At 44.2% G+C, this 26415-nt stretch overlaps 1 protein-coding gene across 12 annotated transcripts in view; it reads right to left on the bottom strand.

Annotated features, from left to right (window-relative positions):
* CAST (calpastatin) overlaps positions 1–26415 on the bottom strand; it is a 135613-nt gene that overhangs the window by 78949 nt on the left and 30249 nt on the right. For 9 of the 12 annotated variants that reach the window (XM_052643730.1, XM_052643733.1, XM_052643738.1 and 6 more), the window contains exon 3: positions 14988–15059. In XM_052643730.1, the coding sequence (XP_052499690.1) occupies positions 14988–15059 (72 nt within the window). Of the gene's footprint in view, positions 1–6301; positions 6486–14987; positions 15060–26415 lie in introns of those variants that run through there. The other 3 variants (XM_052643739.1, XM_052643741.1, XM_052643740.1) reach the window with 1 other exon arrangement.

Raw genomic sequence — 26415 nt, 5'->3', positions numbered from 1 at the left:
GGAATCAATAAAAATGATTAAGGGTGAGCAGGTGAGCATCTGAGCTTCTTCCTTGTTTTGCTAAGGATACATATCTACCACGTGGCAGCTGGCAAACATGAACTATTCAATCAGAAACGAAATGGAGACAATGTGCCCTAGAGGTAAGTGTCTGGAATGCAGGGGCAGGTTATCCTGTTGGTGAGCTTGTCTGCCCTCCCTGCATCTCACCTTGGGTTGTGAAGCAACAGGAAGATGAACAGGACGACCTGTCACCCTCAAAGCTGGTTTGGCAGACAGACAGCACAGACTCAGGCAGCTCTGGAGTCTCCAGTTAATCTGTGCACTGCACAGGACAAACGGAAATCTCAGGTTGTCACTGACATCTGATGGGAATCCTGTCTGCAGGGGACAGTTGTCAAGAACATCTCACGAGAGAGCCCTAAAATGAATCCGAACTCTCAGCCCCACATAACAGCACATGGCAAAGTGTGCGGGGGGAGATCAGAGTAACTCCACTGGTAGTCAGGGGCAAGTCTGGAAAGATGAGTCAAGAAAATAATGAATGAGGCGAGCCAATGCTTGGGGACTTGGATGTATTCAGATCTCTGAAGAGGCCAACCTTGACTGGTTACAGATCTCCTTTAAGGGACTCGTTTTACTAATGTTTATTCCCAGAAAAACAGGCCCATCATAACCTCATCCCCCTTCCCTCAAACTTGCACTGCTTCATAGCACCTTGACAGCAATGCTTTTCAGCACTTTTTACACTGTGTTTTTATACTTGTTATATGGGCCATGCGTCACGTCTGTATCCTCTGCACCATGACTGGCCATTCTAGAAGTTAAACAAAAAGAGTTCATATCGAACTCCCTGATGTTCAAGCTGGTTTCCAAAAAGGCAGAGGAATCAGAGATCAAATTGCCAACATCCGCGGGATCATCAAAAAAGCAAGAGAGTTCCAGAAAAACATCTATTTCTGCTTTATTGACTATGCCAAAGCCTTTGACTGTGTGGATCACAATAAACTGTGGAAAATTCTGAAAGAGATGGGAATACCAGACCACCTGACCTGCCTCTTGAGAAATCTGTATGCAGGTCAGGAAGCAACAGTTAGAACTGGACATGGAACAACAGACTAGTTCCAAATAGGAAAAGGAGTGCATCAAGGCTGTATATTGTCACCCAGCTTATTTAACTTCTATGCAGAGCACGTCATGAGAAACGCTAGACTGGAAGAAGCACAAGCTGGAATCAAGACTGCCGGGAGAAATATCAATAACCTCAGATATGCAGATGACACCACCCTTATGGCAGAAAGTGAAGAGAAACTCAAAAGCCTCTTGATGAAAGTGAAAGAGGAGAGTGAAAAAGTTGGCTTAAAGCTCACCATTCAGAAAACGAACATCATGGTATCCAGTCCCATCACTTCATGGGAAATAGATGGGGAAACAGTGGAAACAGGGTCAGACTTTATTTTGGGGGGCTCCGAAATCACTGCAGATGGTGACTGCAGCCATGAAATTAAAAGACGTTCACTCCTTGGAAGAAAAGTTATGACCAACCTAGATAGCATATTCAAAAGCAGAGACATTACTTTGCCGACTAAGGTCCGTCTAGTCAAGGCTATGGTTTTTCCTGTGGTCATCTATGGACGTGAGAGTTGGACTGTGAGGAAGGCTGAGCGCTGAAGAATTGATGCGTTTGAACTGTAGTGTTGGAGAAGACTCTTGAGAGTCCCTGGGACTGCAAGGAGATCCAATCAGTCCATTCTGAAGGAGATCAGCCCTGGGATTTCTTTGGAAGGAATGATATTAAAGCTGAAACTCCAGTACTTTGGCCTCCTCATGCGAAGAGTTGACTCATTGGAAAAGACTCTGATGCTGGGAGGGATTGGGGGCAGGAGGCGAAAGGGACGACCGAGGATGAGATGGCTGGATGGCATCACTGACTCGATGGATGTGAGTCTGAGTGAACTCTGGGAGTTGGTGATGGACAGGGAGGCGTGGCGTGCTGCGATTCATGGGGTCGCAAAGAGTCGGACACGACTGAGCAACTGAACTGAACTGAACTGAACTGATGGATCTTTTTCAATTACCTAATCTTTAGCTAATGGACAAACAGATATTAAGCTGTAAATGCTCATACAGCTTAGAAAACAAAAACGAATATTGTTTTACCTTTTCTGCCTACCTAGTGTAAATCTCTACACTAGCGCAACAGTATCTTAGGGCTCTGTTCAAATTGAGAGGAAAAAAAAATCTTCTTTTTCAATTCAACAAACATTCACCAAGCAATTAGTATGCAGAAGGCACCATGGAAGATGCGCTGGTGGTCCAAAGATGTGGGTCTTGTCTTCAAAGGGCTCACAGTAGAATAAAAATCTGCTATTCTAACAAGGGTAACCATAGCCAAGTGAGACGATATAGTCAAACGAGACTTCAATGTGCGTTAACTTCACCCACTGCAACTCATTTTTTAGGAAGTACTTTATGGAGAGCTGTTAAACATGTCCTGAGAAACAACACAGGGCAGTGGTTAAAAGATCAGGCTCTTGCTCTCTTAATCTGTAAAGTGGGCATGAGAAGGGTGTCTGCCTCCTCCCTTCCTCGTCATCAGATCATGTAAAGTGCTTGACATATGCCTAGAACACAGCAATTGTCAATAAGTGTAGTTATAACTATTAATGCTGTTATTTTTTTTTGTTATTTTTTTTTTGCTATTTAGTCAGTAAGTTATGTCCGACTCTTTTGTGACCCCATGGACTGTAGCCTGCCAGGCTCCTCCGTCCATGGAATTCTCCAGGCAAGCATACTGGAGTGGTTTGCCTTTTCCTTCTCCAGGGGATCTTTCCAACCCCGAGACAGAACGCACGTCTTCTGCCTGGCAGGCGGAATCTTAACCACTGAGCCAAAACGCTGATCTAATACAGATTGTGTTGATCTGTTCGTTTTCTGAAACCTATTAAAGTCACTTGCTAATAATTTATTATTATTGCCTAATGTGAACAGGAGGGCACAAGGCTAACAATGTCACTTTAGCAATAGGATTACACATAGCCTCCACCCAAATCTTCAAGGTTCAAATATATGTATGGACTTGCTCAGAAGTCAACCTGTCTTAAGAGATGCTGTAAAGGACCCTTAAAGACTGGAAACAATGGGACTGAGTAATTATATTTATGGCTTTCCATAAAAATAGTGTATCGACTGATCTTAACCATGGCGGGGGTGGGGGGCAGCATCCAATGAAGGGGTATTTTAAAATGTGTGCATGACAGCGTTTTTGTCATGCTCTGGCATTTAGTGGCAACAAGAGAGCCCGCCCAATTAAGAACTGTCAACCCAAATGCCATTAGTACTCTGTTGAGAAACACTGGGTAACTAACAGTTTTTAGTTAAAAGCTATTCACAGAGAAAAAAAATAAAACACAACTGTTTGTGAAGACCCATTGTACTTTCTCAGTATCAGTTCAGTTCAGTCGCTCAGTCGTGTCTGACTCTGCGACCCCATGAATCGCAGCACGCCAGGCCTCCCTGTCCATCACCAACTCCTGGAGTTCACTCAGACTCACGTCCATCAAGTCATCTCATCCTCGGTCATCCCCTTCTCCTCCTGCCCCCAATCCCTCCCAGCATCAAAGTCTTTTCCAATGGGTCAACTCTTCGCATGAGGTGACTGAAGTACTGGAGTTTCAGCTTTAGCATCATTCCTTCCAAAGAAATCCCAGGGCTGATCTCCTTCAGAACAGACTGGTTGGATCTCCTTGCAGTCCAAGGGACTCTCAAGAGTCTTCTCCAACACCACAGTTCAAAAGCATCAATTCTTCGGCACTCAGCCGTCTTCACAGTCAAACTCTCACATCCATGCATGACCACAGGAAAAACCATAGCCTTGACTAGATGGACCTTAGTCGGCAAAATAACGTCTCTGCTTTTGAATATGCTATCTAGGTTGGTCATAACTTTTCTTCCAAGGAGTAAGCGTCTTTTAATTTCATGGCTGCAGTCACCATCTGCAGTGATTTTGGAGCCCAAAAAAATAAAGTCTGACACTGTTTCCACTGTTTCCCCATCTATTTCCCATGACATGATGGGACTGGATACCATGATCTTCTGAATGTTTTCTGAATGTAGAGTTTTAAAGCCAACTTTTTCACTCTCCACTTTCACTTTCATCAAGAGGCTTTTTAGTTCCTCTTCACTTTCTGCCACAAGGGTGGTGTCATCTGCATATCTGAGGTGATTGATATTTCTCCCAGCAACCTTGATTCCAGCTTGTGTTTCTTCCAGCCCAGCGTTTCTCATGATGTATTCTGCATAGAAGTTAAATAAGCAGGGTGACAATATACAGCGTTGACGTACTCCTTTTCCTGTTTGGAACTAGTCTGTTGTTCCATGTCCAGTTCTAACTGTTGCTTCCTGACCTGCATACAGATTTCTCAAGAGGCAGGTCAGGTGGTCTGGTATTCCCATCAATTCAATATATAAAAAACTACAGGATAAAATAGCTCCTTCTTATGAGGCCAGACACACTGATGCTAAAACACATATCCCAGATTCAAATAGTCTCTAAAATGAGGGCACTGTGAGGTAAAGAGAAGAGACAAAGATACCTATGTACACAAGAGAACATAGGTTGTAGGCTTTTTATTTAAATAGGACTGAATGATTAAGTGGTTCATATTGTGGGAAACGTAAATACTTCCAGCTAAGAAGTAGTGATGCCTTACAGATAGTTGTTATTATAAACAATGAATAGGAACACAAATATTTCGCTGACTTTATGAACTGAATTCAAATTAACTTCCCATGTTACCCTTAATCTTTTTCAAATGATCAGTTTACTTGTTCTCTTTTAAATCTTCATTGCTAAGAGAAGAATTATACTCAGCCAGTTCATGGACAATCAAGAAACCTAACCAACGACTAATAAACTCCTCTCCGCACTGAGAATCTTCTCTCAGAGCATGAGAACTGAAACAGACACTGTTTATACTTGAAGGCACTGCTTCGTAAACACATCAGGCAGTCTGCAAAGTTCACTGTTTTTTTTTTAAACAGTCATCAAGGGTTCTTGCTGCCTGTACCAGGATTCCCCCTCTATCCTCACTGCTATTGGCCAGCTACCCCTTCTCCAAGTCGGTAGATGTAGCCTTGGCTAGTCTAGCATGATTTTGCCAAGTGTCACTATTCTGTTTTAATCTTACACAGGCAGCAATCTCCTCCCCACCCCATTCCTAGTAATACATATCCTTTAGGTACTGAAAAATCAGCGTGCAAAAGTTAAATTCAGTTTCCACACACAACATGTCAGGAAGAGGCACTCTTCATTAGAAAATAAACTTGCCAGCTTTAAACAGCAGGTGCCACTCCTTATTGACCCTCCCTGCAATGCAGAGGTTTTCCCTCTCGAAAACATCTCATATAACAGGAACTTTCCAGAACTGCCAATTAGGCAGTCCCATGCCTCTGATGTAGGTACAGGGGGATTCCCCAGGGGACTAGTCAGAGGTCCCAAGGTCCCACCCTTGGAGGACGCTTCTTAAACTCTCAGCTTCCTTTTCTCAAGCTGTAAAATGGGAATAAAGAACCAGCCCGGTACGCGTTTATAACTGAGGCACAGGACCACTCTAACAGTGCAGAAGAGACGGTCAAATCTCCACGAAAACATTTTGCATTCTTGAAAGACAAGCACTAAACACCGCTCTTTGTGATGTCATCCGACCACTGCCTCAGGCTGTGTTCAAGGAAACAGAACCAAAACAAGTCACAACATCGGCCACGCCACACCCAGCATGTTATCAGGTACACGGAGAGGTCAGTTCACTCGCTCAGTCGTGTCCGACTCTTTGCGACCCCATGAATCGCAGCACGCCAGGCCTCCCTGTCCATCACCAGCTCCCGGAGAGGTTACACACAGTGAAGTCATTCTCTAAAACGGAGGTCACCACAGCGGAGAGGGCAGGGCGCGGGGAGAAGACCGGGTCTAATCCTAAAGATCACAGGGCCAAGCCGAGTCCACAGAGCCGCTGCTCTTTATTTTTTGTCTTTCAGCATTTTTTCCAGGTCACACAAATCCCTGGTTTTGGAACTCTACCCTGTACGATCACGAGATTCATTCCCAGTCCAGCAGCCAGCCACTGCGGCACCAACAGGGAGGAGGGGTCGGCAAGTAACGCAAGGGAGCTTAGAACCCACTGGAAGGAGATGGATCTTAAAGGTCAAGGGACTGGTCGGGGCGCCCGTCCAGGCGCTGGGAGCCCGCCGGCCTGGGAAGCCGCCGCAGCCTCGGGGACAAGCGGCCGAAATCAGTACTCACTCTGCGTCCGGCTTCGGGGCCCTGGAGACTTCAGCCGGGCTTGCGGGACGTCTGCATTCCCGATTGCGCTTGGCCCCCGCGGTTTCAGTTTGCAGCCGCAGCCGAGCGCTCGGAGAGGGACGCGGCGGGGCGGTCCCGAGACGCGCGACGCAGGCCGCTCCCCGCCCTCCTCTGCCCGCCCCGGGCAGCACCTCCCCCGGAGCCCCGCGCGGTTCGTGGAGGGGGCGATGCCCGCTCTGACTGCGGGGCTGGCATCCTCCGGGCTGGCTAACAAAACAACGCGAGGCAGGTCACCCGCTGATGGCATTGGTCTACGGCTCCAAGGCTGTCTCTGCGAACACACGCCCCCAAACGTCGCTTTTAAAACTACGGAGTAAATTAACATTTTACATCCCATAACAGATTTTGCTTTCTAAAGAGTGGTTTAACAGAACCAAAATTCTACTGAATTACTGTACATTATACATTATGACTAAACATTTCAAAATAAGAATGGATTTTAAGCCACTGAATAAAATAATGCTGAATTCATACTGCCATAAATAAATGTGTTTTTATGTATACTCAACCAATTCATGGGCAATCAAGAAACTTAACCGATCACTAATAAATTCCTCTCCGCCCCGAGAATCTTGTCTCAAAGCATGCGAGCTGAAACACAGGCAGCGTTAGCCACCTACTCCTTCTTCTGTTGGTCAGCTACCCTTCTCCATCAGCCGGCAGATGTAGCCTTGGCTAGTCTGGAATGATTTTGCTAAATGTCACTATTTCGTTTTAATCTTACACAGATAGTAATCCCTCCCCACCGCATTCCCACCAATAAATATCCTTTAGATACTGAGGAGAGATAAGAAAATGCTTTTCCTTATACAAGAATACTCTTGCACTTGAAGTTGCTCAGTCGTGTCCGACTTTTCACGACCCATAGACTGTAGCCTGCCAGGCTCCTCCATCCATGGGATTTTCCAAGCAAGAGTACTGGAGTGGGTTGCCATTTCCTTCTCCAGAGGATGTTCCCGACCCAGGGATCGAACCTGGGTCTTCCACATCGGAGGCAGATGCTTTCCTGTCTGAGCCACCTGGAAAGTCAATAGAAGAATTCTAACTAACAAATATAAAATAAGTGATTAGGGTTAGGGAAAACACTGACAAAATTTTAAAGAACTATGGGAAGCCAGTTTTCCCCAAAGCCATAAATTGGTTACAATAAAGGCTCTAGACAGGGAGCTGGGGGTGTGAGCGGAGGAGGTAGTGGCAGTGGGTAGTTAAGGACCAGAAATTCAGGCCTCACTAGTGACAGCTGAGCAGTGACTCACTCCGAGTCCAGCCAAGGCAGAGGTGACGGCCAGCAGGCATTCAGAAGAGTGTTCATCTGGGCAGGCTGGTACCCACATCCACCCAGCAATCAAAGCATGCGGGGTCCCACTGACTTCTCCTGCAAGATGTTCCCCACAGCCACCTTATTTATTATCATTTTTCATTTACTTCTGTTAAATAAAGTGAAAGAAAAGCCCTTCCAACACTAATATTCTATAATTCCCCGAGGAGAAGACCCCGCCCTCATAATTCTTCTAGATGAAAATGTAGCTTAAATTCCTTTTTGGCTCATGGTCACTATGTTCTCTGCTTTTTTGTTTCTTAACCTCAGCTTATCAGTGACATTTCAAACAACCAACACGACTTACTTGGGCAGCTTCTCAAGAGGGATGAGCCCTGAGTCCCACAGCTCCAGGGTTAAGCAGCATATCTCTCTCAGTGAGGGTGAGTATATTTGAGCTCTTCAAGGGTACAGATTACTAATTACATGGTTATGAAATAAAACTTCCAAAGATGCTTATCCTGCAGGACAGGTAGAAAGGGACTCTTTTCCTTGGAGATGAAGAAGGACGGTATTGCTCCCAGATAAGCTATGTCTATTCTAGTCCTTTCTTCCAGCGTGGCCCCCACATCACCCGCATCTAAAAAACTGGAGGGTATTTATCAAATAAAGAAAATCCTGGGCCTTACCCCCTTATGAGGAATCAGGTTTTTGTGGCTTGGAACCTGAGAATCTGCCTTTTAACCAGATTATCTCTGTTAGATAATCTCATTCCCTGATCAGTTTAGGTAATCTAAGATACAAGTAATCTAAATTACCCACAATCAGCACAATTCAGCATCTCTGCAGCTCAAAATGCAGTTGCCAAACCACCAGCAGCAACTGGGAGCTTGTTGGAAAAGCAGAAAGACTCTCAGTCTCACCACAGACTTCCTGAGTCAGAATCTGCATTTTAATAAAAAAACCTCACTGACTGAATATGCACATTAAAGTGATACTTCTCCATCCATGGGATTTTCTAGGCAAGAGTACTGGAGTGGGTTGCTGTTTCCTTCTCCAGGGAATCTTCCTGACCCAGGGATTGAACCCGGGTCTCCTGCATTGGAGGCAGACCCTTTACCCTCTGAGCCACCAGGGAAGTCCTAGAATGATACTGCTCTGAATCTTGTTTCCCAAACCTCGGTTATTTGTGTATGTGTGTTATCATCCTTCAATCATGTTCAGCTCATTGCAACCCCACGAATTGTAGCCCACCAGGTTTCTATATCCATGGGGTTCTCCAAGCAAGAACACTGGAGTGGGCTGCCATTCCCTTCTCCAAGGGATTTTCCCAACCCAGGGATTGAACCTGGGTCTCCTGCATTGCAGGCAGATTCTTTACCATCTAAACCACTATTTTTTTTAAAATCTGGCATAACTATATTTACTTAATATTTTAAAAACAGATTTACGTTTTAACCATATCTAGCTTTGGCTTCCCTGGTGGCTCAGCCGGTAAAGAATCTACCTGCAGTGCAGGAGACCCAGGTTTGATCCCTTCATTGGGAAGATCCCCTGGAGAAGGAAAAGGCAACCCATTCTACTGTTCCTGCCTGGAAAATCCCATGGATGGAGGAGGCTGGTAGGTTACAGTCCGTGGGGTCGCAGAGTCAGACACGACTGAGCGACTTCCCTTAGCCTTGTTCTAAGCAAAACTACCCAAGAGATCACAAGCTGGAATCAAGACTGTCGGAAGAAATATCAATAACCTCAGATATGCAGATGACACCACCCTTATGACAGAAAGTGAAGAGGAACCAAAAAGCCTCTTGATAAAAGTGAAAGAGGAGAGAGAAAAAGTTGGCTTAAAACTCAACATTCAGAAAACGAACATCATGGCATCTGGTCCCATCTCTTCCTGGGAAATAGATCGGGAAACAGTGGAAACAGTGTTAGACTTTATTTTGGGGGTCTCCAAAATCACTGCAGATGGTGATTGCAGCCATGAAACTGAAAGACACTTACTCCTTGGAAGGAAAGTTATGACCAACCTAGATAGCATATTGAAAAGCAGAGACATTACTTTGCTAACAAAGGTCCATCTTGCCAAGGCTATGGTTTTCCCAGTAGTCATGTATGGATGTGAGAGTTGGACTATAAAAAAGCTGAGTGCTGAAGCATTGATGCTTTTGAACTGTGGTGTTGGAGAAGACTCTTGAGAGTCCCTTGGACTGCAAGGAGATCCAACCAGTCCATCCTAAGGGAGATCAGTCCTGGGTGTTCATTGGAAGGACTGATGCTAAAGCTGAAACTCCAGTACTTTGGCCACCTCATGCAAAGAGTTGACTCATTGGAAAAGACCCTGATGCTGGGAGGGACTGGGGGCAGGAGGAGAAGGGGACGACAGAGGATGAGATGGCTGGATGGCATCACCGACTCGATGGACATGAGTTTGGGTGAACTCCGGGAGATGGTGATGGATAGGGAGGCCTGGCGTGCTGCGATTCATAAGGTCACAAAGAGTCGCACACGACTGAGCGACTGAACTGAACTGAACTGAACTGATCCAAGAGATCATGAGTTTGGAAGTTCTATTTTACTTTTTCTAGCACACTGAAACACATGCAGAACTATTGAAATAAAAAAGCTTGCTTACTTAACAACATACAGAATCATCTCACCTACCACATGTGGTCCAAAGGTTCTGCGGGTGAGGCTGACACTGAACGCTGGGATGCCTGAGCATTCAGTGTCAGCTGAACGTGAGTGTCCTGAGCAACCCACAGGATGCTCAGTTTATTCCCTGCCCCCTGCCCCCTGCCCCTTATTCACATTATGCATGAGGAAAGTAGGGCTGTGCTGCCAAGGTTAACAGGTATTTATGGCAGAATCAGGACCAAAAGCACAGAAGGAATTCTCTGGTGGGTGCTTATTCCTACAGATCTTCTCCCCTCCAACTGGGAGCAAAGCTGTATGTGCCCTCTTCTGCTTAAAGGGTGTAATGTTGCTACATAACCTGTTGTTGTTGTTTAGTCACTCAGTCATGTCTGACTCTTTTGTGACCCCATGGACAGTGGCCCAGCCAACCAGCTCCTCTGTCCGTGGGATTTTTCCTGGCAAGAATACTGGAGTGGTAACCAGCGATTTTCCCTCCAGTTCAATTAGGCAGTTCGCCTGTTTTCCTTTCCATAGTAAATAGCTGGCAGCTGGCAATACATCTGAAAATCCTCATTATTGAAAGTCACTCAGTCGTATCTGACTCTTTACGTGGAATTCTCCAGGCCAGAATACTGGAGTGGTTAGCCTTTCCCTTCTCCAGGGGACTTTCCCAACCCAGGGATCAAACCCAGGTTTCCTGCATTGCAGGCAGATTCTTTACCAGCTGAGCCACCAGGGAAGCTCAGTCAATACAGCGCGAGCCTTCCCAGCCCCAGATTCCTCTGCAGCAGGGTTAAGGCACGTGACCCACACTGGCCAATCAGCTGTGCCTCACACGAGGGAGCCTGGCAATGAGCCCAGTGGAGGCGCCACCCTCTGGTAGGTCTGAGATAGAAGGCCTTCCAGCCTTCAAGGTTGTCAGTGTCCAAGGTCCCAGCATCCAGGCCTAAACGTGATAGGTGCTGAGCTGCAGTGGCAGCGAGGAGGAGCTGCCACAGGGAGGCAGGGCATTGTTCCAGGCTGTGAAATAGATTCTTTCTGCTGGAGCCTTTTGGATTTCTCTAGGAACTACCTGCTAGCCCTTACGAATCCCTCTAGCGTGAAGTTATCAGAGTGGATTCCAATGGGAACTGATAACTTTACCCAGCACATCTTCTGCCACAGTCTTCTGCAGAGACGTTCTTAATGTAAGTTCAACCTTGCTTTCCTCACCAGAGTTAGTTGGTGGTTACAATGGAAGTTGCCTGAGACTTTCGGTAAAATACAACTGCATGACTGATTATGGATCCCAGCTATTTATTCAGTAAGAGTCTAATTTCTATAGCCTCATTAGACCTCATTATTAATTTATAAAAATTAAATTTTAAGCACTAAACACCTTAAAAAATGATTTTGAGTTAGAAATATCTATGCCACTTAACACAAGCTGGAATCAAGATTGCCAGAAGAAATATCAATAACCTCAGATATGAAGATGACACCACCCTTATGGCAGAAAGCGAAGAGGAACTTAAAAGCCTCTTGATGAAAGTGAAAGAGGAGAGTGAAAAAGTTGGCTTAAAGCTCAACATTCAGAAAACGAAGATCATGGCATCCGGTCCCATCACTTCATGGCAAATAGATGGGGAAACAGTGGAAACAGTGTCAGACTTTATTTTTTGGGGCTCCAAAATCACTGCAGATGGTGACTGCAGCCATGAAATTAAAAGACGCTTACTCCTTGGAAGAAAAGTTATGACCAACCTAGATAGCATATTCAAAAGCAGAAACATTACTTTACTGACTAAGGTCCATCTAGTCAAGGCTATGGTTTTTTCAGTAGTCATGTATGGATGTGAGAGTTGGACTGTGAAGATGGCTGAGCACTGAAGAATTGATGCTTTTGAACTGTGGTGTTGGAGAGTCCCTTGGACTGCAAGGAGATCCAACCAGTCCATTCTGAAGGAGATCAACCCTGGGATTTCTTTGGAAGGAATGATGCTAAAGCTGAAACTCCAGTACTTTGGCCATCTCATGCGAAGAGTTGACTCATTGGAAAAGACTCTGATGCTGGGAGGGATAGGGGGCAGGAGAAGAAGGGGACGACCAAGGATGAGATGGCTGGATGGCATCACTGACTCAATGGATGTGAGTCTGAGTGAACTCCGGGAGATGGTGATGGACAGGGAGGCCTGGCGTGCTGCGATTCACGGGGTCGCAAAGAGTCAGACACGACTGAGCGACTGAACTGAACTGAACTGATGCCACTTAAGTGTTTTGGATCCTCCAAACCCAGGACTGTATGGCAGAAATGATATTATTTGTACACATAATTACTGATTCTGTAAGAATTCTCATTCTGCAATACATGGTAACCAGTCTCTAATATACAGCTATATACAGCTTACATAAGCTTAAATACTAAATTTTTAATACAGACTGTTTTTCTTAATAATTATAAAATTGTCACTTACTTTAACTTTTGAGTTGAATGTGTCCAGAATCAAGAAAACCAGAACTAATTCTCACTACCAATTATATCTACTATTGTCATGTTATGTGTTGGGAGAATATCATTTGCCTGTGTGTTGTGATACTTTATTGTGTAATAAAAGACTTCAAGGGGTCACAAACGCTATTAAATGATGCATGGGAGTGGTCATTTTTAAGTGATGATGATACTGAGGACTTTCAATCTGGTATCAAAAGGCAAAGTTAAAAAACTAAGAAAGTGTGTATATATATATAATGTATATGTATGCACATATATAAGTATATATTTCTAATACTCTGTAAGAGTTAAAGATATAAAAAGGAAGGAAGGAAGAATTAAATCCTGGAAAAACCAATATTCAGGAAATTGGTGAAGGAACTCCAGTCAGGAAACCACAGTGATAAAGAACAACAGAAGAGTGGGATTGGAGAAGCCAAGGAGAGAATTACAAGTTTGCCAGTAAATACTAAATCAGTCACTGTGTGGCTAAATGTCTCTACCTCCCAGCTAAGCTCCCTCCCACAGCTTCCTGAGGCAGGGGCAAGGTTTGAGGAGCATTGCCAAATTCTTTACAAGAATTCTACCTAGAAATGAGTGGATGATACTCCTGGGTAGAAAAAAGATGTAAAAGAGACTGCTTCTTACCACTAAATTCGGGGCGGGGGGCAGTGGTGGGGGGGTGGATCGGGAAATAAGGGAAACAAAACAAAAATACCTAAGTGTGATTTTCCACAAGTACTGACCCTCCAAGAGTTTGAATGAGTGAAATGAGTAAAGGCCCTTCCCAGGCAGGAGATCTGGAGAGTTACTGACACTCCAAGAGTTTAGGTAACGACAACTCTGGAAACCATTTACAAACGATTCACTAAGAATCTCCTCAGACTGAGGTCTGGCTAATGAAGCTTTGGCCACCTGATGCAAAGAACCGGTCTTTACACTGGAAAAGACCCTGATGCTGGGAAAGATTGAAGGCGGGAGGAGAAGGGGACGACAGAGGAGATGTTTGGATGGCATCGCCAACTCGATGGACGTGGGTTTGGGTGAACTCCGGGAGTTGGTGATGGACAGGGAGGCCTGGCGTGCTGCAGTCCATGGGGTCACCAAGAGTCGGACACAATTGAGCGATGGAACTGATGAAGCTTCGAATTTTTAGAGGCATAATTTAAGTGCAAGTTAAATAAAAGTCATAATATTACAAAAGATAGGACATGTCCAGAAAATATATTTTAGTTGGAGACCTCCAAACAAGAGAGTTTGAGGACTAACAAGGGCAATGGCAGCAGAGATACCCTGGCAGCCTCTTCTCATGTCTCAGCTGGGTTTTAGTTTGGGTACTTATAAGGGGTTTGGACAGCAGCTGAGGCTCCAGGAGGCTCTAAAAATGAACCCTTCACCAAGCAAGCAACATACATGAATGAGGAAGTCCACAGCCCTCCACAGGAGAGCTACCAATTCCAATGGAAAAAAAAAAAAAAAAGCTTATTTTCAATAGTCATATAGGCAATCCTGAAACAGGTTAAGGTCTGGATAATCCTGGACATACTGGAAGATCACCAGCCAAAGTGGAAGGAGCATAGCTACTTTATATATTGAAAACTACTAGCTTAAATTGTAGTTACAGCTTATCTTGAAAGATGAAATTTCAGTGGTTTTGATAAGCTGCAAAATTTGGTAGTGTTATACTACCAAAGAAGGCTTGGTCAGACTCTAAAAGGTCCAGGATCTTTTGTGAACTGGAAGCCTGGGTTTGAACCCTACCTCCATCTCATTGGCTTTATGATCTTGTCAAGGTTACTTAACCTCTCTAACCCCAGGTTTCCTCGAGTATAAAGGAATAATAATTATAAGGTTGTGACGGATTACATAAGATAATTATACAGCACATTTAGCAGGAGCCTGCTATGCTTAATACTCATAAAGATAATTTGAATTATTTTCAGAAGAAGTGGAAAGATTATATTTCATAGTATGTGCAAAAATCAAATATTTATAAAGATTTAAAATAATGATTAATATTTTTGGACACTTTTAGATACCAGTAAGAATAAAAAACAAATGTCTTTATTAGGTCTTAAGTCATCAAGTCCTTACTAAGAAATGTCATGCCTGTTGCTTTGTACCTCCCCCACCAGCCCAGAAATGATTACTTTGTTCGATTTTCAGTGATATATTTGACAAGTTTGCTTTTCCTACAAGTCCCACCCACTAGTGATACATCTGTAAAGTAGGTGTCTTTTCACGTCCAGGAAATAACTGACCTTGGTGACCGGGGCTTTTTCACCAGCTTGACTTCTGGAGAGCTGACTGCTCCCAAGGTTTGTTGCTTTTTTCTGGAAAAAAAAAGAAAATATTAGCTTCAGTGGGGGGAGATAACTTAAAAATGCGGTCAAGCGCAAATTTTTCTATCAATACAAATATCTTTTCAAGCAAAATTCAGACTAATATACTCAATGCTAAGCACACAAAAAGTGAAACAAGTTTTTTATTTTTTATATCTTAGCCTGCTGCTAAGTCACTTCAGTCGTGTCCAACTCTGTGCGACCCCATAGACGGCAGCCCACCAAGCTTCCCCGTCCCTGGGATTCTCCAGGCAAGAACACTGGAGTGGGTTGCCTTTTCCTACTCCAATGCATGAAAGTGAAAAGTGAAAGTGAAGTCGCTCAGTCGTGTCTGACTCCTAGCGACCCCATGGACTACAGCCTACCAGGCTCCTCTGCCCATGGGATTCTCCAGCCAACAGTACTGGAGTGGGTTGCCATTGCCTTCTCCTATGTTAGCCTGAAGACTATATAAATATTAAAAAGAAAGAGTGCATTGAATAAATGGCAATTGTTCAATAGTCAATGGTTTTGGAAAACTGCCAAACTCCTCGCATGGGCAGGTGCCATTTTCCACCACCATGCATTCCCAGAACAGCATCACTCACTGGGACAGGGTGCGTTCTTTCTCTCTTACCCTGAGCGCTGCAGAGAAGGTGTTAGCACAGCCTGCAGAGGGTGACTCAGCAGCAAGGATCAAAGATTCAATCCTGTCTAAGAAACTTGTCTTAGGGAAATAATAGTATAAGAGCAAAAGCCTTTTTTTCTTCACAGATATTCATCACAGTATTCTGACTTCAAAAGGCAAAAACAATATGGGTAATAATGAATGTTTATTGAGTTCGTTATTACCTATAGTGTTTTTTGAAGTTAGAATATGATGATGAATAATAATAAATGTTTATTGAGTTATTGGGCTTCCCTGATAGCTCAGTTGGTAAAGAATCTGCCTGCAGTGCAGGAGACCCTGGTTCAATTCCTGGGTTGGGAAGATCTGCTGGAGAAGGGATAGGCTGCCCACTCCAGTATTCTTGGGGTTCCCTTGTGCCTCAGTCAATCTAATCACACTGACTGACTAACTGAGCCACAAGGGAAGCCCGAGACTCTGCACATGGACATCACCAGATGGTCAACACCGAAATCAGATTGATTATATTCTTTGCAGGCAAAGATGGAGAAGCTCTATACAGTGAACAAAAACAAGACCAGGAGCTGACTGTGGCTCAGATCATGAACTCTTTATTACCAAATTCAGACTCAAATTGAAGAAAGTAGGGAAAACCACTAGACCACTCAGGTATGACCTCAATCAAATCCCTTATGATTATACAGTGGAAATGAGAAATAGATTTAAGGGCCTAGATCTGATAGATAGAGTGCCTGATGAACTATGGAATGAGGTTCGTGACATTGTACAGGAGACAGGGATCAAGACCATCCCCATGGAAAAGAAATGCAAAAAAGCAAAATGGCTGTCTGAGGAGGTCTTACGAATAGCTGTGAAAAGAAGAGAAGCAAAAAGCAAAGGAGAAAAGGAAAGATACAAGTATCTGAATGCAGAGTTCCAAAGAATAGCAAGAAGAGATAAGAAAGCCTTCCTCAGCGATCAATGCAAAGAAATAGAGAAAAACAGCATAATTTTCTTCAAGAAAATTAGAGACACTAAGGGAACATTTCATGCAAAGATAGGCTTGATAAAGGACAGAAATGGTATGGACCTAACAGAAGCAGAAGATATTAAGAAGAGGTGGCAAGAATACACAGAAGAACTATACAAAAAAGATCTTCAAGACCAAGATAATCAGGATGGTGTGGTCACTCACCTAGAGCCAAACATCCTGGAATGTGAAGTCAAGTGGGCCTTAGAAAGCATCACTATGATCAAAGCTAGCGGAGGTGATGAAATTCCAGTTGAGCTATTTCAAATCCTGAAAGATGATGCTGTGAAAGTGCTGCACTCAATATGCCAGCAAATTTGGAAAACTCAGCAGTGGCCACAGGACTGGAAAAGGTCAGTTTTCATTCCAATCCCAAAGAAAGGCAATGCCAAAGAATGCTCAAACTACCACACAGTTGCACTCATCTCACACGCTAGTAAAGTAATGCTCAAAATTCTCCAAGCCAGGCTTCAGCAATACATGAACCATGAACTTCCAGATGTTCAAGTTGGTTTTAGAAAAGGCAGAGGAGCCAGAGATCAAATTGCCAACATCTGCTTGATCATCAAAAAAGCAAGAGAGTTCCAGAAAAACATCTATCTCTGCTTCATTGATTATGCCGAAACCTTTGACTGTGTGGATCACAATAAACTGTAGAAAATTCTGAAAGAGATGGGAATACCAGACCACCAGACCTGCCTCTTGAGAAAGCTATATGCAGGTCAGGAAGCAACAGTTAGAACTGGGCATGGAACAATACACTGGTTCCAAATAGGAAAAGGAGTATGTCAAGGCTGTATATTGTCACCCTGCTTATTTAACTTATATGCAGAGTACATCATGAGAAATGCTGGGCTAGAAGAAGCACAAGCTGGAATCAAGATTGCCGGGAGAAATATCAATAACCTCAGATATGCAGATGACACCACCCTTATGGCAGAAAGTGAAGAGGAACTAAAGAGGCTCTTGATGAAAGTGAAAGTGGAGAGTGAAAAAGTTGGCTTAAAGCTCAACATTCAGAAAATGAAGATCATGGCATCTGGTTCCCTAACTTCATGGGAAATAGATGGGGAAACAGTGGAAACAGTGTCAGACTTTATTTTTTTGGGCTCCAAAATCACTGCAGATGGTGATTGCAGCCATGAAATTAAAAGACGCTTACTCCTTGGAAGGAAAGTTATCACCAACCTAGACAGCATATTAAAAAGCAGAGACATTACTTTGCCGACTAAGGTCCTTCTAGTCAAGGCTATTGTTTTTCCTGTGGTCATGTATGGACGTGAGAGTTGGACTGTGAAGAAAGCTGAGTGCCAAAGAATTGATGCTTTTGAAGTGTGGTGTTGGAGAAGACTCTTGAGAGTCCCTTGGACTGCAAGGAGATCCAACCAGTCCATTCTGAAGGAGATCAGCCCTGGGATTTCTTCGGAGGGAATGATGCTAAAGCTTAAGCTCCAATACTTTGGCCACCTCATGTGAGGAGTTGACTCATTAGAAAAGACTCTGATGCTGGGAGGGATTGGGGGCAGGAGGAGAAGGGGACGACAGAGGATGAGATGGTTGGATGGCATCATGGACTCGATGGACGTGAGTTTGAGTGAACTCCGGGAGTTGGTGATGGACAGGGAGGCTTGGCATGCTGTGATTCATGGGGTCACAAAGAGTCGCACATGACTGAGCGACTGAACTGAACTGAACTGAACTGAACTGTGGCTCAGCTGGTAAAGAATCCGCATGCAATGTGGGAGACCTGGGTTCAGTTCCTGGGCTCGGAAGATCCCCTGGAGAAGGGAAAGGCTACCCACTCCATAAGGCCTTCCCTGATAGCTCAGCTGGTAAAGAATCTGCCTGCAGTGCAGGAGATCCCAGTTCAATTCCTGGGCTGGGAAGATCCCTGGAGAAGGGAAAGGCTACCCACTCCAGTATTCTGGCCTGGAGATTCCATGGACTGTATAGTCCATGGGGGTCTCAAAGAGTCAGACACAACCGAGCGACTTTCATTTCATTTTCACTGCACATTGAGTTCTTACCATGTATCAGGTAATCGTTCTATCAGAACAATTGAATTATAGATAATAATAAAATAATGCTCTAATGATACAATATATTACAGTACTATTGTAAGTGCTCTAAGCATCATCATGTGTAACGTGTATAACATCATACAACATGTATAACATGATATAATATGTAACGTATCATGTGTAACAAGTTAGTTAATCTTAAAATTACACAATATAAAGCTGTTACTATTGTTATCCCCATTTTATGGGTAAGGAGATGGAGGAATGGGGTGAGTATATAACTTGGCCGTGGTCATAGCTCGTAAAAAGCAAGATGTCTATTTCAGACCTTATTCTCTCACCTACCTACACTGCCTCCCACGTAAGAGGTCATGCTATGAACAGCTACAGGATGAAATGTCATGTGGTTGTTTAAAGATCACGTTTAGAAGAACACTGCCTTAAGTGAAAATATTGAACTTATCTTTTACATAAAGAAAAGCCACATTATAAAGTAACATGTAGTATGATCTCTGAAGTTCATATGGGGTTATTTTCTGATAGTGGGGTTAAGAGTGCTTCCTTGTGCTTTTTTCTTTTTTTTTTTTGTATTTTCTTATATAACTACTTGGAGAAGGCAATGACACTCCACTCCAGTACTCTTGCCTGGAAAATCCCATGGATGGAGGAGCCTGGTGGGCTGCTAAAAGTTGGACATGACTGAGCGACTTCACTTTCACTTTTTACTTTCATGCACTGGAGAAGGAAATGGCAACCCACTCCAGTGTTCTTGCCTGGAGAATCCCAGGGACCGTGGAGCCTCGTGGGCTGCCGTCTATGTGGTTGCACAGAGTTGGACATGACTGAAGCGACTTAGCAGCGGCAGTGGCTTATAACTACTGAAGTGACAAAGGATAATAAGGCGGGAAGATGAAACATACAGTTGCTTTCTCCACAAGGACTTGATATCTTGTATCTTTTGCTTATGAGTTTTACTTATGTATTTCAGAGAAGCAAGCATATAAAGTTTATAATGCAACATGGCAAGATTATGATCCAGTATCTATGAAACATGAAGCATGTACTATAAGCATTGAATACATAGGAGGGGTTATCATGCAGATTAGGTAATATATAACACCGTAAAGAGTTACATTTCCACTTACACACAACTTTGGACACTTTTTGAAAAATATATAATTGAGAAGAATTTGGTTGAATTCTTTAACATTTAGAAGATATTCAGCAAAATTTATATTGTTTAACTTTGTGAAATGGTCTGCCACAATTTGAGCTGAAGTTTGAGCTGAAGCCTTATTTCCCTTCAGGGCAAATACTGTCTTAGCAAGCGGAAAAGATGAAACTCAGCTTGCTGTCCTCAAAGTCCAGTGGTTATGTGTCCACTGGTTGGCCATTCTCAGAGCCCTGCAGGGGGCCCACTGAATCAACAGGGTGGACACGTTTTAATGGGTGTCTGAGGGTCTCCAGAAGCCTCTGTAGGGGCCCCAGGCTCCAAAGTATCACCTGTAAACTAAATAGTCTCTCCCAAGCATTCAAGCACTACCATCAACCAGAGGAAGAAAAAAATCCTAGATAAATGTGATAGAAATTAAAGAGGGCTTCCCTGGTGGCTCAGATGGTAAAGAATCTGCCTGCAATGCAGGAGACCTGGGTTTGATCCCTGGGTGGAGAAGATCCCCTGGAGAAGGGAATGGCTACCAACTCCAGTATTTTTGCCTGGCGAATACCAGGGACAGAGGAGCCAAGCAGGCTCCAGTCCATGGAGTTGCAAAGGGGCGGAAATGTCTGAGCGACTAACACTTTCACTAAAAAAATTAGTACTTTGGGTGTGATACGGGAGATGGTAAAAGGAGGGGATGGCCTAAGTTTTATCCATATCACAAGTCTCTTTTCTAAATATAAGCTAAACAAATAGCTTCTGATAATCATAGTGCACAACGTGGATTCTGTGTAAGGCATTGGATATAAGAAATGAAGACGAGCATGTCGCATTGGGGCTCTTCATTATTCTTTCATTTTCCATTTCAACCTCCTCATTTCCAGTGAGGAGACTGAAGCCTGGAAAAGGCCAATCACTGTCCACTGCTCCAGCTATTAACTTGTGGTCTCAGCTGTAATCAGGGAAGGTCACGTTGCAATCCTGCACTAACTGCAGCTCCAATTCTCACATGAGAATGCATATACCAGACCCAGATTTATCTGTAAATGACTTCTACTCCACCTGTTAGCTAAGATTTGCCCACAGAAATTAAAAACTTTTGGCTGAGTTATGAAACCACTAAGTTAAAAATAACTTAATACACATGCTGTTTTTTTTTTAATTTAACATACATAATGATTTTTATTTTACCTGTGTATAAACTTAACGTTTACTTTAAAGGGTAATTTCAAAATTATTATTAAATTCAGTATCTTTTAACTCAATGGAGGATGGATATCTCAGCTTTCCTGTGGGTATGACCTTGCTTTGTTCTTTGAGACAACTGAATTACCTAGTTTACAAAGGACCAATTTAGTTTAGCTCAAACAGGAGTAGAAGTTGTAAAAAAAAATGATCTTCCATTATGTAATATTTATAGAGCTCTTAATAATGTCAGGCACTTGAAACACAGGCCAAAAGCTTAGATATGCACACGTAAACCACAGCACACACAGACCCCTTATTCTCAGATTTATATTGTTACGCATTGTTTTTGCTGATACATGACATGGTTCTCTCTTCAGCTGTACTTGACTTCACGCATCCCTTTACTCCGGGCTTCCCTCGTAGCTCATTCGGTAAAGAATCTGTCTGCAATGCAGGAGACCCAGGTTCTATTCCTGGGTCAGGAAGACCCCCTGGAGAAGGAAATGGCAACCCACTCCACTATTCTTGCCTGGAGAATCCCACGGACAGAGGAGCCTGGCAGGCTACAGTCCATGGGGTCCCAAGCCTTGGATACAACTTAGCAACTAAACCACCCACTACCACCATCCCTTTACTCACTGGACGTTTACTGAACCCTGGCTAGAAGCCTGGTCCTATTCTAGGCAGTGGTGATATAATGACCAATGGAACAAAATCAGGTCTTACTCCTGTTCTGCTTACATTCCAGTAAGAGGACTCGGACTCTAAATAAGTCAATGAAAACCAAGATGGTTTCAGAGAGTGAAGAGTGTTGTAAAGATAATAAAACAGGGTCATGTAACAGAGAGTAGCTGGCTGAGGGTTCCTTCAGACAGGATAGACAAAGAAGTGATATTTGACTGAGATCTGACTATAAATAAATCAAGCATAAAGTGTGGCACGGGGGAAGGGAGGCACGGATAAAGGTCCTGGGCTGGGTTTAGCAAGCTGGAGGAACAGAAAGAAGTCACTGCTGCTGAAGCAAGGTGGGCACCGGCATACATGGAACACGGTGATACAGGATGCTGAATCAAGATGCTTAGTCCGAAGGGATGTGGGTTCATGACCGACCCACAGTCAGGTGGGCTGGGATCACCAGTTTCTTCCAGCCTCGGCTGGCTTCCTGCCTTCTCTGGGTACCTACCATCTAATCCTTGGGAGTCTTTCTTGTCTCCATGGGAAAAGTTCTAAAAGTCCCTTGGCTTCACATCACCGTGAACTTATCTTGGGCAGTCTTCCTCACCCTCACTCCCTCTACCCCCCTCACCATCAGCATCAGTCCTTAGAAATCCCACTCTGGCCTGGACACGTATCTCACCCAGCTAGGTCTGCACATTCACAGCTCTGACGGGGCTGGGTCTACCCTCAGAAAGAATGGAATTCATTTACTCACAGTAAGGGAAAACTCAGAACAAGCTCACTCCCATAGGATTCTGCCTTTGTCTTAACACACAGACACGCTCTGGTCTCTAAACAATTAAGCTGTTACATGAGAACACCAGTACCAGGATAATTCAAAGTTTGAGTTCAACTAATTTTTCTTCGAGGCCACTGAACAGATTTTTGCTTGCCATTCAACTTCATTCCTCCTAACATTTACGAGCATGTCTCTGTTTTACTTAAGTTTTATAGAAAGCAAATGGTCAGGAACGGTCTGCCCCTCGTCTGTGGCTGAGCCAATCTTCCTGGCAGGCCAGCCTGTCATAGGGCCTCAGTCTTAAAAACAGTTGACAGAAGTGTCACCATCCATACCAGATCTGCCTCTACTGGACTCTGACTCCAGGACATCAGGTCCGGTCCATTTACAGGGAATTTGTGTGATTTTTTCCTGCTCAGGTGCAGACTCCTGAGAAGACATAGGCCCTGTTTCCACGGACCATGAATCCACACCTCCTGCTAAAAGCTGCCTCTCCCATCTCAAAAAGAAGTTCAGAGTCTGCTGGCCAGGAGACCCATAAAACGGACACCTCATCTTGAGCAGACAGAATGGATAGAGAACGCATAGATTATATCCGTCCTATCCGCTGTTGCAGGAGGACATGAAAGGAATTAAGGGCATGCCTTTCTTGGATGTCTGTTGTGGTTCATAACAAAAGTTGAGTATTGAATGGGTTGGGTATTGAATGAATCGGAACTCAAGTCTCAAAGTAAGAATTCAGGTTTTCAAAGTAACAATGAAATTCCGAGAGGCAGGCAAAGCTGCTGCGTCACTATCTTCTAAAATCTCAGGAAAGGCCCCTTAAGTGAGGCCTCATGCCAGCCTGAGACCCGATGACTCTACATAGAAAAGTGCCAAATCCTCTAGAATAATGGTCCTGCTGTTTGATACATGTTGGCAGGAAAATCCTGGCTGCAACCAAATGCCAGCTGTGAGACCTCGGTCAAGTTTATGAGCACTTCTAATGGCCGGATGGCATCACTGACTCAATGGACGTGAGTCTGAGTGAATTCCGGGAGTTGGTGATGGACAGGGAGGCCTGGTGTGCTGCGATTCATGGGGCCGCAAAGAGTCGGACACGACTGAGCGACCGAACTGAACTGAACTGAAGCACTCACTTTCTCACCTGAGCAATGGAAATAAGCCTACTTGTATCTCAGAGAGAGACTGAGAGGACTGTATGAGATGAAGTGTGGCCTGAAGTCTGTGGCTCACAGGTTAGAAATCCCTGCTCTGGGGGAGAGAGAGGCCCAAGGCCTTGAACCAGTGGCAGTGGGACAGGCTCATCAACACAGGGCAACCGCTGTGCATCTAATTTTAAATCATAATGGGTCTTAGTGGCTGCTGAGAATTTTTTTTGAGCTTTGTTATTTATATAATACATGTGCTTAGTTACTCAGTCATGTCCCACCAGGCTCCTCTGTCCATGGAGATTCTCCAGGCAAGAATACTGGAGTGGGTTGCCATGCTCTCCTTCAAGGGATCTTCCCAACCCAGGGATCGAACTCAGGTCTCCCACACCGTAGGCGGATTTTCTATCATCTGAGCCACCAGGGAAGCCCATTTATATAATAGAAAAATAATTGTTTTTTCATTGAAAAGAAAGTGATTTTTTTTTTTTTTTTAGGACTGATCATGATTCTATTACCTGGAAACAATTTGATCCTTTTGAGGTTTGCTTTTAAGCTTTGTTAGGTTGAACAAGAGCAGCCTTCAGAGCAGAACTAATTTTTTTCAATACAGTGAGTACCGTACCCAGCGATTCTGACTGGTGAGAACATGTTCTGTGACTGGTCTTACAGGAACTCTGGAGATGATATTAAATTATATATGCAATGCATCTTAGCCCACACTCAGAGATACTGCGATTACTCAATAACTGCTGTGCACGGTAAGTCACTTCAGTCATGTCTGACTCTCTGCAACCCCATGGACTAGCCCACCAGGCCCCTCTGGCCATGGGATTCTCCGGGCCAAGAATACTGAAGTGGGTTCCATGCCCTCCTCCAGGGGATCTTCCCGACCCAGGGACTGAACTCATGTCTCTTAAGTCTCCAGCATTGTGGGTGGGTTCTTTACCACTAGCGCCACCTGGGAAGCCCGATAACTGCCAGCTGAGGGGAACCTGGGACCACTTCCGGGGTCAATGCTGGAAGGCTTCCCTGATGAGCGTGGCCTGCCAGAGCCAGAGCAGCAAGTCCTGGTGTTCGTGCATCAGTTGTCAAAGATGACGGCCCCTCTGGACCTGGCTCTCTTAGGCCTCCCAGGTGTTGACAGGGTCACACGGTGTGTGAGTGTGTGTGTGGGCGGGTGATCCAGGGTCATCAAGATCCGCAGGAATAAACATGACCTCAGTGTTTCTGGGAGTGGCAAGGCTCCTTCTGAGGTACTACAGGGTGTCAGGACAGGATATGGGATAGGCGATTTCAACAGCCTTTGTGGCACATTTCAATATTAGTAAAATACCTGCAGAACACTCAAGCTCATTGCTAAATGAACAAAGAAGCAAGTCAGTGACCAGGCATATAAATGAGAAAACTGTCACAACTCAAATCCCTTCACAGTAAAAGAAGGAACTTCGGTTTGTAAGCTGGGCCACAGCCTCCTGGCAAACACAGGTTTGTTTCCCTTTTACACTGGTGACAGTCTTATGTAAGCAAATTGAGATGAAAAAGGAAGGAGTGTTTCTGCCTTAAATAACTAAAGAAAACCCTAGACCACCATATGCTACAGCAGTTTCCAGATGCTGGATACCAGTCAGCGAGGACAGGGTCCCCCAGCAAGGGAAACAAACCAGGGACGTCCTGTGATTGCCACCGTCTACTGCCCGCAGAGTTTCCAGTGGTCGGATCATGCGGTGGCTGTCTGTCTGTCTGGGCTGAGGAGATGAAGTTGGGAGTTCAAAGGTCAAGGGAAGGGCACCAGAGAAGAGAGCTGCAAAAGTTAGCTCCAGAGATGTGCATGTGAGGAGAGCCCGAATGTGGGGAAAGAAGACCCAGAAGGAAGGAGCAGAGACAGAATCAAAGGGTTTCCCGCGGGCCAGGACCAGGACGTGTTGCCAGCAGTCAGAACCACTGGGTAGGGAATGAAGAAGAAAAAGTCTCCTCCTCTAAAAGCTGCTCTGGTCCAGCCAAACAAAGGTTAAAAGCAAACCCCAAAGTGTCAAAGTGATCAAAGTGTCTCCAGTAACTTAACTATGTTCCAGAACCAAGCTCCGGAAAACTTAAAGCAACAGTAACAAAAAGCACTCACACAATATAAAAATCACATCTGTTTGTCATCTAATAAAAAATTACAAGGCATACCTAGAAGCAGAAAAATGCAACTTTGGGCTTTTCCATACACAGGAAAACTATAATGTGCAAGAAGCTTAGTACCTTGATTGCAGGGCTGGCTACGTGAATCTACAGGTAATAAAATGGCATAGACTATATATAAGTTTCCTAGTCTTGATATCATATTATAGTTGTAGACCATGTAACCAGTGGGGAAACGGGGTGAATGGTATGTCACACCAGCTATATTATCTTTGCAATTTTCTGGCAGTCTATAATTATTTCAAAATAAATAGCTTTCTAAAAGTATGTTTAAGAGAAAAATAGCAAATATCTTAATAAAACCACCCAGGGACTTCCCTAGTGATTCAGTGGTTAAGACCCTCCACTTCCATTGCAGGGGACATAGGTTCAATTCCTGGTCAGAGAACTAAGATTTCACACGGCCAAAAAAAAAAGTGAGATGAAAAATACACTGCAATTAAGAGCTGATGAGACACTGCAGAAGAAAAGATTAGTGAACGTGGAGACATGGCAATAGAAACAACCCAAAATGAAACGGAGAATGAAGACGTAGAGGACAGACAACA

The sequence above is a fragment of the Budorcas taxicolor genome, chromosome 7 (genome assembly GCF_023091745.1).
Source record: "Budorcas taxicolor isolate Tak-1 chromosome 7, Takin1.1, whole genome shotgun sequence".
Taxonomy (NCBI): domain Eukaryota; kingdom Metazoa; phylum Chordata; class Mammalia; order Artiodactyla; family Bovidae; genus Budorcas; species Budorcas taxicolor.
The sequence above is the reverse complement of the archived record's forward strand: the minus strand, read 5'-3'. Positions and strand labels throughout refer to the sequence as shown.